The 12,260-nt window shown below is 51.6% G+C and overlaps 1 protein-coding gene across 3 annotated transcripts in view; it reads right to left on the bottom strand.

Moving 5' to 3' along the window:
* Positions 1–1,572: 1,572 nt before the first annotated feature.
* The window catches only part of DPYSL3 (dihydropyrimidinase like 3), a 40,969-nt gene continuing 30,281 nt past the window's right edge, over positions 1,573–12,260 (bottom strand). For all 3 annotated transcript variants that reach the window (XM_066559930.1, XM_066559929.1, XM_066559931.1), the window contains exons 5-14: positions 12,130–12,191; positions 11,640–11,720; positions 10,492–10,560; positions 7,938–8,058; positions 7,095–7,251; positions 4,704–4,845; positions 4,187–4,357; positions 3,420–3,599; positions 2,726–2,888; positions 1,573–2,263 (exon numbers count right to left, since the gene is read on the bottom strand). In XM_066559930.1, the coding sequence (XP_066416027.1) occupies positions 2,175–2,263; positions 2,726–2,888; positions 3,420–3,599; positions 4,187–4,357; positions 4,704–4,845; positions 7,095–7,251; positions 7,938–8,058; positions 10,492–10,560; positions 11,640–11,720; positions 12,130–12,191 (1,235 nt within the window). In that variant the 3' untranslated portion in view covers positions 1,573–2,174. The remainder of the gene's footprint in view (positions 2,264–2,725; positions 2,889–3,419; positions 3,600–4,186; positions 4,358–4,703; positions 4,846–7,094; positions 7,252–7,937; positions 8,059–10,491; positions 10,561–11,639; positions 11,721–12,129; positions 12,192–12,260) is intronic.

Genomic DNA, 12,260 nt, shown 5'->3' with positions numbered 1-12,260 from the left:
CTGGTCCCTCCTGCAGTGGTGGGGCCAGGTCAGTGTCCCACGGCCAGCTGCTGCCCAGCCCCTCAGGGGTGAGGGCAAGGCTGCCCACTCTGTGTGCTGCAGCCTCACCACCTCCCTCCGCATCGCCCTGCCTGTGGAACAGCCCCGGGAAGGCGAGCGCAGGGAGCTGTAAAGCTGGAGCGGAATTAATTCATCACTGAGAGGGTATGGGCGTCCTCAGTGAGTGTCATTGCCATGGGAAAGTCACCTTTCCCTGCTCCGTAGAGGGCACCCCAGTTATGTCATGGTGTGCTTGCTCTCCCCCTCCCCAGCCCTGCTGGCTTTCAAGCAGCAGGACTTCGCAGTGGGGTGGGGACTCCCTGTCTCTCTGCCTTGGACTCATCATTCCCAGGAAGGCTATCCAGAGCACCTCCAGCGTTCTCCATGGATCCTCTGCTCTCTGCCCAGTCCTGCAGCAGGTCTGGCACCAGGCAAGACTGTGCTGACAGCTGTCCCTGTCTCCTGCACAGCACATCGCCATCGCTGCCTTGCTCTGGTGCAGGCAGAGGTTCACATACCATAAGTGTATTTATCTGAAATCCCAGCTCTGCTCCTCCCTAGGGAAAAATCTGCTGCTGCAGAAATACCTCTCCACTGGCTGGTCAGAAAAGCCCCAACACAACTGAAGTCCTTAAATGGAAAGAACATTGCATATTTAAAAATTTTAAAAGGTAGAAATTTAAAGATTTCTACAACCATCTCTCTCTTCCCCTCTTCCTCTGTACACAGAGGCACAGTCTCAGCTTAATCTCTACCAGGCAACAGGAAAAAGCCTAAATTACTTGATGGAAGAACTTCACAATGCTTGTAAGCACAGCCTTCCCTACCCTGGCACAACTATTATGGCCTGGCCCCTTAAGGACTGCGGCAGAGACAGCTTGCCCTGCCTGAGTTGCAGACATGTAAAAAAAATATTTCAAGGTCAAATACTAAAGAAGAGGGGAAAAAAGTGTTATTTGTTTAGCATAGCTGAAACTGACCCTTAATTTTGTAGTCTTTAAACAACAATCACTTTTTTACATGCTTTGCAAGCTTTAAAGGACAGTGCCTTTCATTCAGACAATGCCTGATGGAAGGGGAGCATTTCACTGACAGGAGTCCACAGAAAACAGCCTCCAAGGCTGTCTGGCCAGGATGACCCCAAAGCCGTGCCCAGGCAGTGCCATGTGGAGCTGGTCCCTGTCAACACACAGAAGACAGGCACAGCTCTTGCCAGACAGTCACAGCCCATGGTGGCCAGGCCAGGCTCAGAGACTGCACGGACAAACTGAACAGCTGTTACAAATACTTGCATTGTGCTGTTCTGCCAATACCTTTACCTTTGCCTGAGAAGCTACACCAACACCCTGGCAGGTGTAGCAGCGAGCACTGCATGCTGTAGCCCCGATAGTCTGTTGCTGCAGCCCCCTCCAGCCCCAGCACCACCCAAACCCCTCTGCTGCCCCAGCCCACTTCCCTGCGGGGGCAGCTGGGCACTGCCCCTGCCAAGCAGCAGGGGCCCGAGGAAGAGAAGAGCCAACCGACAACACGAGCTGTTTGAAGGAACAACTGTTTTTTTAATAAAGTGTACAAAGTAGTAAAACTCCTTACACAAGGTGCTGTGACAGCTGTTACAGAGATGATTCGAGCTCCCCCACAGGCCTCATGATGGAACGCCAGAGCATTGGGTGGAGATGAAGGAGATGAATGTGACAGACCCACCTCTCCCTACGAGCTCAGTGCACCTGCCCTCCCCATCTGACATCCTGCCTCCGGCCAGACCCTGCCCCTCACCTGCCTGGCCGGGTCGCCCTGTGGGCCATTCCCACTGTCCCACACCACGGCATCCCACACACGTTCAACACCAATAACATTGAACCGAGCAACCTGTCCGAGCAGCATGCATACAGAGAGGAAGAGCAAAACACAACCCAACCAAACCCACAACAGTAACAACAACAGAACTTTAAGGCTATGCAAAAACAAAATGAAGCAACATCTTTAAAGCTAGGTAGCAAGTAGCATTTGTGAAACATAAGGCTTGAGGCTTATTGATTCTTCAGAACAGGTTTATTTCTTTTCATTCTTCAACACCAATGTACCATTTTTCCTCCTTTGCTTGAACAGGGGTTTTGTTTCCTCCTCAGCCGGGACATTTAGCTCAGGGAGGTGATGTTGGAGCGGCCTCCCGGGGGCGCGACAATGCGCTTGCTTGCTGAGCGCATGCCTTCATCAACCTGGGTACCTGGGATAGGATGAGACAGTACAAAGGGAACGGGGAAAGTAAAGTTAAGAGCATCTTCTTCACAGACTGAGCAGTCAGGCAGCCTGGAGTCCTGCCAAGGCCCTCCAGAGGCTATCTACTGCAACCTGCTCCCTCTCCAACTCCAGCAGCAACTCAGAGCCGCAGTGGCTTTAAAGTCTCTGCAGATTCTTTGTGAACAGACCCACACAGCAGGAACAGCATCGGATGCTGTGCTGGTCTCCACGGCCACGGTGGCCTCCAGGCAGTCTGACTGGCTACTCCTGCAAGGTGCAGCTCCAGCCATGCCCTTTAAGGGACACACGGGATCTTGCCCTGCCATGATCCACTCTTGTGCTTACCTTGCCGCAGGCCACCTCTAACTGCCCCCTGCCCCAGGCCAGGGACAGGGACATATGGCCAGCGGCTCTGCCCTCTCCCAGCCCACCCACAACACGTACTCACCTGACAGGCTGAATCCAGACTGATGGAGATTCCTGACGGGCGGTGTCTGCCGTGTGGGGGACCCCCTAGTTGACCCCGCAGGGGTGCCCCCCTTGGGGGTGGTGGTCAGGTCAAACACGGGTCCGTCGTACAAGCCCCGGGGCACAGCATGCACCTCTGCCATCTGTCACCAGAGAGAAGAGGACAATGACACTTTTCTGAGCCCAGGGAACGTCAAGCTCCAGCCATCCACCCGCTCCTTAGTCCCCCTGCAGAAGGATGTCACATTGCTATAGGCCTGCAGCACTGAGGGCTGGCACAGCCCCACTGCCCTGTAAGGTGTGCAGAGCCGGTGCAAGAGGCTATCCCCCAGATGGGATTTATGCTGCACAAATCAGGGAGGAGAAGGCGATTTTGGCCAATCTCTTCATTTTAAACAGTGTTTCCCTCCAGACTCCTGCTGCAGCAGGATAGGATGAAGAGAGACATTACCACTGCTAACCTTAAGGAGCATCTGTCTCCACCATGGCACATCACTAACACAAAGGGCTCCCTAACCAAGCCTCAGCTATTTTGTATATTCAAAATACACCAGGAATTTGCAGCACTGCTTACAGGGTCCAGCAAGAACAGCAAATGAAAACCAACCAGTTAATAAGAGCAATTTGGGCTACCAATAACCCAACTCTGTCTCCTGGCATCCCCACCTCCTCACCTTCCTCCTGGCTTTGATGCGCTTGTAGACGTAGTCAGGGAAAGGGCTGCTGGGCAGGAATCGTCCAGTCCCCTGGGTCACATGCAGGTTGCCATCCTCCAGCATGATCTTCCCCTGGCATATGACAACCAGTGGGGCCCCACGGAGCTCCATCCCCTCAAAGATGTTGTATTCAGCCACCTGCAGCAACCCCAGGATGATGGTCAAGAGGGACAAGAGCACTGCCTGCCCACTCAGGGTGGGTCAGTCCCCACACCTCACTGCTGGAGTCACCAATGCAGGCAGAAGACACCCCTAAAGCCTTGCATGCTCAGAGGCCTCCTGTAGCTCACTAGCCCATCACAGTAAAAGCCCACCAGAATCCCCAACATGAACCAGGACCTGCTGGTTTGAAGCTCAGCATGAGGAAGAACTCCCAGAGCAGACAAAGCAGGACCTAGGCTTGAGGTAAGGCACAAACAAAGCACTGTGGCAATGCCAGGAAAAGTATTTGTCCTGGAAGAGGAACCAAGGTAAGGAGAAATGTGTGTCTTTCCACCTGCATAGGCCAGGGTCAGGAGAAGAATACTCAAGCAGGGGGGAAAAAGCCCCATGTGCCTAGGGCTCATGGACATTCAATCCCTAGTCACAACAGGCACTGCCTAGAGCCTGGGCTCAGTCCCTCCTCCTCAGAGCCAAGCAGGACAGTACCAGGCTCCCAGCAGCCAGGCCACAAAACTACTCACCCGCCACCCTCCAGCGTTCACACAGAAGAGCAGAGGACTTACAGACTGATGGGTTTTTGCTGTGATGATTTTTACTGCATCAGGATCCCATATAACCAGATCGCTGTCCGAGCCCACTGCTATTCTCCCTTTTCGTGGATACAGGTTGAAGATTTTGGCAGCATTAGTGCTTGTCACAGCCACAAACTGGTTTTCATCCATCTTTCCAGTGGCCTGCACACACACAAAGAGAACTAAGTCCATCTATGGGGAAAGGGTGAGTAAGAGCCCTGGGAAGCACCTTCCTCACTCCCACACAAGGCGCTGGCTGGCTGGGCCCAAGCTTCTGAGGCTGATCTTACTAGCTAGTGCCAGACAGACCAAGAACTGGGGGCACAGTTACAGCTTCTGGATGTTCACCCCAAGCCTGCAACAGCCACCTCTCCTGCCCCAGCTTGATTTGACTCTCAAAGCCAGAGAGGGAACAAGCTGGGTGCCCAGCTCTACGGGGCAGCAGCATGGGTGTGTGAGATGGCAACCACCTCTTCCCACTCTGCCCCTTCCCTGGTTGGACTCTCACCACGGCCTTGTCCCAGATGACAGACATTCGTTCCTCTATGCCATTGGTTCCTTCTGGGATTGCTGTGAAGTTGTCTTTCCCAATGGCTTTCTGCGCAGTGCTGAAGGTACAGTGGGCGCTTCCTGACACCTGCAGATCACCACTGCAGAGGGGTGGAACAAACCCACTGTCAGTCGTTTGCAGTCAGACAGCAACAGAGACATGACAGATATGGATTTCCTCTGGCCACAAGCAGCCCCCAGCCCAGTTTTTTTTACTCTGCACCCTCATTTCCACAGTCCCTCAGCCTGAAGACTTCCACCTGACCCAGCCCCTGGGGCAGCTGTGTCACATGGGGGCAAGAGACCTCTGCCATGCTGTGCCACCCACCCGAGCATGGACAGCATCCTGCACAAAGGAAAAGCCAACAGCTCAGGTCCTAGGGAACATGGTGGTCTTTTGTCAGGCCAGAAGATGTCCTTTCCTACTGGACTCCATTTCTGGCAGTTTGTCAGGTCTGCTTGAGAGAACCCTTGTGCCACACAAGGAGGAAGAGGCCTCCCTGCTCCAGGGCTGTCTCCCAGTTGCACAAGCCAGCCCTTGCATTGTGCACTGACAGCTCCTGCATGCTGAGGGCTAGCACAGTCCTCCCCCACCCTATGAAAGCCTGCTGCAGTGGGATGGAGGGAGTTGGGAGTGCCCAGAAGCAGCTCTCTGCTTCACTGAGGCCTCGCCACCCTCTGCCCAAAGGGGTACCTGGACGGAGGAGATCCCTAGGAGTGGGATGGGTCAGGGTATGAGGAAGACGAGTGAGCTGCCCACAGACAAGGCAGGGCAAGCAGCTGTCCATGGCTCCCTGAAGTCATCCAGCTGCTGCTCGGTCCTCAGGTAACATTGGACAGGCAGTAATTGGAAAGTCATTGCTGCCAGGCAAAAGGAAGCAGACCAAGGCAGGCCAGCTCCCAGCACTGCCTGCATGAGGCAAGGGGGCTCAAGCACCTCAACAGTGCAGACAGTGACTCTCCTTGAGGCTGCAAATCTGCTCTAATCCACTGGTAATCTCCACCTTCCTCTGACCATTTCTGCCATATGTCTGATGAACTGTACAGACAGAGGCCCAGAATGATGAGACAACATGCTTCCTGCTGGAGACAAACAAGCCATCCAGCCCAGCTGGAACCTCACAGTCTCTCCTCCTGCTGCAGCCTCACAGAAAACGGTATGGCAGAGGTGTCAGGACAGACACCTATGAGCTGCAGGGACCAAGAATTGCTTGTGTCTTCTTTGAGTTCTGGGCTACATTGGAAGTGGAATGTAAGGAGTAGAAAACCAGTTCAGGAGCTGGGCTCACATTTCCTTGCCACTTGTGAAGACCTGCACCTATATAATACATCCAGTATGCGCTGAGGTGTCTCTTGTTCATTGACAAATGAACACCTCATGGAAAATGCAGAGTAAACTGCATACTCAGACTTCAAATGCACTGGCACTTCTCTTACACCCAGACACACCATCTCCACTCTGGCACAACCCAGGCTTATCCTAACATGCCCTGCTGGAGACACCTCTTAGTGACTCCTCATCCCTTGTTCATCTTGGTAGAATTGTTTCCAGCATTACCTCAAAGGACATTTCCATTTACAGCCCTCTCAGTGTCAGCCATTCCCCTGGCTAACAGATCAGGCAGCACACGCACAACTGATGTACAAACATGGGCTGAGAGTGGAGGGGGATGGACACATGGCACACAGACAGGGCAGAAACATTCAGTGTCCTCAGCTGCTGCGCTGGCCTTGCCAGTGAGAGAATGGAGTGTAACTGTGAAAGGTCATTGCAAATTGCTTAAGTGCTTTTTTGGTTTGTCTTTGTTTTCACAAAATCCTTTCTTTACCCGCTTGCATTCAGGATGAAAAAACAACCTGCCATCCCAGCCAGATGTGCAGGAGCTGCTCCTGAAGGTCTCCTGCACTCTGCAGGCTCTGCTGCTGCTCAGCTGTATAGGTGTGTGAATATATCTGCTTTGTATTTGACTGGGGTTCCTAGCAGCCTGTCTAACCTGTAATGCTCTCCATGCTGGTGCAGCATCCCAATTCAAGCATCCATTCCCCAGTTCTCCAGCTCGGTGAATCCTTCTGTTGACAAGTCTGTTTTAGCTTGTCCTCATTTCTCTGTCTTCCTCAGGGCTTTTAAAATGGTTCATGACTACTGGTATTTTTCTCATTAGTGATGTTAAGCTTAACATGTCCTCCCTCCACTCTTGAGGACAAACCAACATGGCTTGGAGTCAGAGCCATTTCACTGCTCAGTTAATTACATACCTACAGTGAAGTGGTTCAGGCTGGACTAACCTCTTTCTTCCCTATCCAGAGTCCACTTTCTCCTAGCAGTACCCCCAGCAGAGCTGTCACTCACCTGGCCAGGAGGGAGTTAAGGTAGTCAGGAGTGGTTGGGTCTGGGCTCAGTGGCGGAGAGACCACAAATGCTGCAGCCTTTGCCCAGTTCTTGCTCCAGTAGTGTGTTCCATCAGTCCCCAGACTGGCCGTGATGGGCTCACCAAACACCACAATGCCTGCAGAAGGGCACAGAAAGAACAGTGTTTAGGTGGAGCCTGGTGGCATTCTCTGCTCCACAGCACTACCAACAGCCTGCAATGTCCTGAGAATACCCAGACCCACGCCATCACCATAGGGTCCTCCTGCTCAAGGGCACAAATCCTTCATGCACCAGAATCCCCCTTCACACCTCCAGGGGCAGGGGCACAGAGCCCACTGAATAGAGCCGTGCACATGCCTGCACTTGTGGGGCATCTCTGTGCTCCAGCACCACTGACAAATGGAGCTCCCAGCCACCCGAAAAGGCACCCAAGCACTTCCAAGGGGCGAGCATTTCAAAGGGAGGCCAGAGCTATACACAGCAGCTCAACCCACATGCACTGAACAAGTATCTTCATTGAGCCCTTCACAGCTGCAGACAAACTGTGGTGTTTAAAACATTGCTCCTACCTGTGCCCCACATATTGATGTCACCTGACTGTCAACAGGAGGTGTCTCCATGTGGCCTACTGCAGTGTCACCCTGCCCTTCACAAGTCAGGCAAACTCCTAAGCTAACTGCTCCCTAGCAGAAGGGGAAGCGCTAGACAGCACTCGAAGCACGGTGCTGATCTTGGCAAAACAACCACGAGGACATGAGGACCACATAATCCAGCATCCTGGTGGCAGCAGCAGGGCTGAGTGTAGCACCAGCTGCCACTCACCTTTTTTTCGGGCTTGTGAGATGAGGTCAGCTGCACTTTTACTCATCACTTTAGTCACGTAGAGAGGGCAGTTGGTCTGGCTGGCAATAGTGATGGCCCGGAAGACAGCTTCTGCTTCCAGCTGGAAAAGAGGATGGCACACAGCTGCAGAGGAGCACTGGCTGGGCAGGGACAAGGCCCTGTTACTCCCAACACATCACTGATTGCTGCGGACACCCTGTGCCCTCGCTTTTACCCTTGACTCCCCCAGGGCAGTTCCATCAGGGAGACCTGAGGGGGGAAGTTTCCATCTCCCCAGGGCCTGGCCCAAAGGCAGGCTACAGCAGCACAATGCCTGGCACAGGAGCACCGTCTGAACCCTGCTCAGGGGCCAGCAGAGCTGCATCTGCTGTTTTTTCCACTGCCTGGTTCCAGCTCTCACGACAGCCCAAGGAGCCCAGGGACTGCTGCCCAGCCCAGCTTGCAGGCTGCTGCCAGGCAGTGGCAAGGTCCACCCTTTCAGAGCACTCCCCTGCACCAGGCTGTCCTACAGCTGCAGCAGGTTTAACCAGATGTCCCCTGTCACCCCCATGGCAGGGTGCAGAGGGCTGCACGCTGGCAGGCAATTTGTGTTTGAGGCCTGGCCATCCTGTAGTGCAGCTTCTGCTTGCCCCAGCCTGCTGACAGCCGCCCCATCTCACTGTCCTGCTGTTAGTGGAGGGTAGATTTCCACCAGGAGGGATATCTTTGGACCATTACATCAGCCTGTGCTCAGCCTGAGCTCAGGCCCGGAGTTCTCCAAGTGTTAGCTCCATCTGGCTTCAAGTGTTGGCTTGAGAAAGTTCAAAACAGAAGCCTTAAAAAGACACAATTATCCAGCCCCCAGGGCAATGCCTGGGACCATGCCAGCTGCAACGTCCCAGGGCACAGAAGCAGAGCACTGCATCCAGACACATATGCACTTCTCTCATACTTCTGCAGATCTATTTGCTGTACAGTGAAAAGAGGTTTTTCTCTTCTTAAAGACTCTTTAAACAGAAATTTAAGCAAGAAGTGATTTTTTATCACCATACTTAGGGCTGTAGTAGTTGATGGGGTTTAACATGTGGACAGGAGCAAACAGCCATCACTGCATACCCTCAGAGCAGGTTACCATCTGGAGCTGCATCATTCTGCCCTACCAAGTCACCACCATCACCTGACAGAAGAACATGCCTTTAACCCCCACTGAGGTCCCTCCAGGACAGAGAACAGCCACAGAGCATTCTCCTAATGCTTTGCCATCTGTCTGCAGGTTTTATGCAGTAGCAGGGTCATTTGTGCTCCGCCTAATATTTTCCAAGGAAGAGTATGTTCTGGAAGAAAGACACTGTTTATTTTCAAAGGCAATGAGATCTGAATTTGGCTGAATGCATAATATCTACAGCCTTGCACTGTTCTCACTTGCCTTATACTTTAATGGCATTTCAAGATCAAACACCTAACAATGTTTTATTGGCTTTGGATGAGATCTGCACTGCTTATGGTAACAGGACAGTTCTCAAATCTGGGCACAACCACAGCTTCCCGTAATTGCACTTCAGCTTGCCAACTAGTGGCAACAGGTTGGAATCGTAAAAATAAGAGGGACTCTGAGCCACTGTGTTTGACACTGATACTCTTCCCTGTACAGGAAAATGCTTTATACTCTTGCATTTCAAAGAGAGTAAGTACTATTGTTACACTAGGCCATTTATGTTGTTACCAGCCCAAATACAGCCAACTTCCTACACTTTTAATTTAAGCCAACTGATTTTATTTCAGAAGGACCTGAAGTACAAATCTCTCCCTGTTCTTCCCTGCTCAACTTTGCTACTGTACCAAATTCCTATTGTTTTCTTCTTTCACATGCTGTGGGAAGTCAAAGCACCTCTCAGCGGGGAGTTATGTGAAGGGAACCTATCTAAAATTAGACTCAACTCATATTAATGGACCAAACAGAAAAATCTATACAAGCTAAAATTAGAAGTAATCTCATTAGTGTTCTGACAATGAATTGTAACCAGAGAATTCCCCTTCTCTTTCCCTCCCACTCCTTCAAACAATGGCTTCATCCGTCTGCTTCTGAAGCACAATTTAGAGACTAAGCAGATATAAAGGAGGAAAAGGCTGGAATCTGTCAGCACTTAGATGTGAACAGTGAATTCTAAAACTCGTCAGTAGATTCTTCTTAGGCTTCTCACACCTGTGGAGTCACCTATATAAGACAAATGCCGCCAAAGCAGCCTCAAAGACTGCTACAGCCATACAGACACTTTGGTTGATTGATTCCTCTCTGTGAGACTCAGAACAAGGGCTTCTGTCTCTGCTGGGCAACTCAAGCACAACTAAGAAATGTCTGTCACAAACATGCATCTTGCTCTTTCCTGGGCTGCTGATGAAAAAGACAGCAGTGCCTGTAAAAATGGATACCGCTGGATGTACACACACTCTCCCCTGCCCTGATGCTTGCTTGGCCCCATTGAACACACTGAGCCCTACTGTGACTGGGAAAACTCTTCAGTGAAGCAAGGCTGAGCTGTCCTCTGCATCTTACCTCCTCAGGTCTGCTCAGCACATGGCCTTCAGGGCCTGTTATTCCCATCTCCAACATCCTGGCTTGTTCCTAGGACATCAGAAGAACAGAGGGATATTACAGGACTGAAACTATATCAACCACAAAAAAAGCAGATCCCTTCTGTGTCAAGCCCTTCCCTCAGGACCATCAACACCCTATGTCCTGTGGGACCACCAAGCATGGGGAGAGGCTGCTGTACCCTCAAGGGATTTGAAAGAGAAGAAGGGAACATGGGGCAGTGGGAGGGCAGGCACTGAGTTAAACCACTTCAGTGAAACAAGAACAATGTGGCAACAAAACAGGCCTACAAAACTCCCAATCCTCTCCAGTTCCCAGGTCTGTAAAGTGCTACTAATTAGTAATTTTGGGGCATTTTATGATTAGGCAGGTGCTAAAACAGAGATAAGCCCTGGCAAATACAATTCCTCTGACCACTCGGTTCTCATGTGAAGGAGCCATCCAACTGTGCACTGCAGCTCTAAAAAGTCCAAACAAGAACTAATTCTTGTAGTCTGAAAAGATGCTCAAAGAATGACCTCTTGGTTCATGCTCCTTCAACTCCCAAGAACAAGAGAGAGAAAAAAACAAATAGTTGTAGAGCTTAACTGAGCAATGTCTTCTGCGTCTTAATGAGAATTGAAAACATTTGGACCTTCTGTCACCCAGCACCAATTACAGCACAGCAGGCCAATACACACTACCCACTTGATCACTCAACCATGTCCCTCAGAACATCTGCCTTGTAAATTCAGCTTCATTAGCTACCTGTTTGCTTACAGGGAGAAAATCTCTCTTGCCAAGGCAGTTCTCAATGGACTTTACCTCTCCTGGTTTGTTATGTGCAAGGCAAAGGTCTCTGCCTCTCCTCACTGAAGGCAGCTACAGCAAACATATCCTACTTGATGGACACTCACTTCCATTTAGGTAATTGCTAATGCACTATTTCACATTCGCTTATGCACACGGTATTCACAACAAAAAATCTTGCTAACTTTGATATTGCTGCTGAACAGCAAAGATATCACCTTGCACAAGATGTCCAGCTTCAGAGCCATTTTACTAATGCCCCACACCAAATCTGCCTGATACAGATTTTTAGTTCTTGTATACCAGAAGTAGTTAGTTACCTGTGCAACTATATCCCCGTTTTCTGCATGAACTTGAGCTATGGCACCCAGCTCTGCCAGGCAGCTGAAAATCTCATACAGCTAAAAGAGAGACAAGAAGAAATTATTAGTGAGCAGGCTGCCCACAGCCCTGGCACCCCTCATGGCCCTTCCACCCATAGCCCTGGCAAGCAGCAGGACCCAGTGTAGCCATGCCAGGCAGAGCTCTGGCTGTGCAGGGACCAGCTCTCTGAAGAACGCAGTCACCAGCAGATGTTCTTGGTGATCTCCACACTCGACCTGTGCCTCCACCTGCAGTGCAGGAGCCCAGCCAGCCCACAGCACAGCCTGGAGCAGCCCTGCACAGGCAGCCAGGGTAGAGGTGAGCAGCAGCAAGGACTGGCCAGGGGCAATAGGTACCAGCCTTATGAGCTGCCCCACGCCCGCCATGGCTGTCACCCTGCACCGCTCCTTGAATCAACACAACCATGGCAGTGCAGGGGGGTCTCACCTCAGTGTTGGACATCTGGTACAAATCCTTGTAGGCCATATACACCATGAAGGAGTTAACACCTGGGGCAGGGCAGAGAGGAGAGAGAGGTGAGCTGGGTAGGTTAGGCTGCCTGCTCTGGCCACCCTCCC

Source organism: Molothrus aeneus, chromosome 15, assembly GCF_037042795.1.
Source record: "Molothrus aeneus isolate 106 chromosome 15, BPBGC_Maene_1.0, whole genome shotgun sequence".
Lineage (NCBI taxonomy): Eukaryota > Metazoa > Chordata > Aves > Passeriformes > Icteridae > Molothrus > Molothrus aeneus.
Note: the sequence above shows the minus strand (reverse complement) of the source record. Positions and strands in the feature narration are given on the sequence as shown.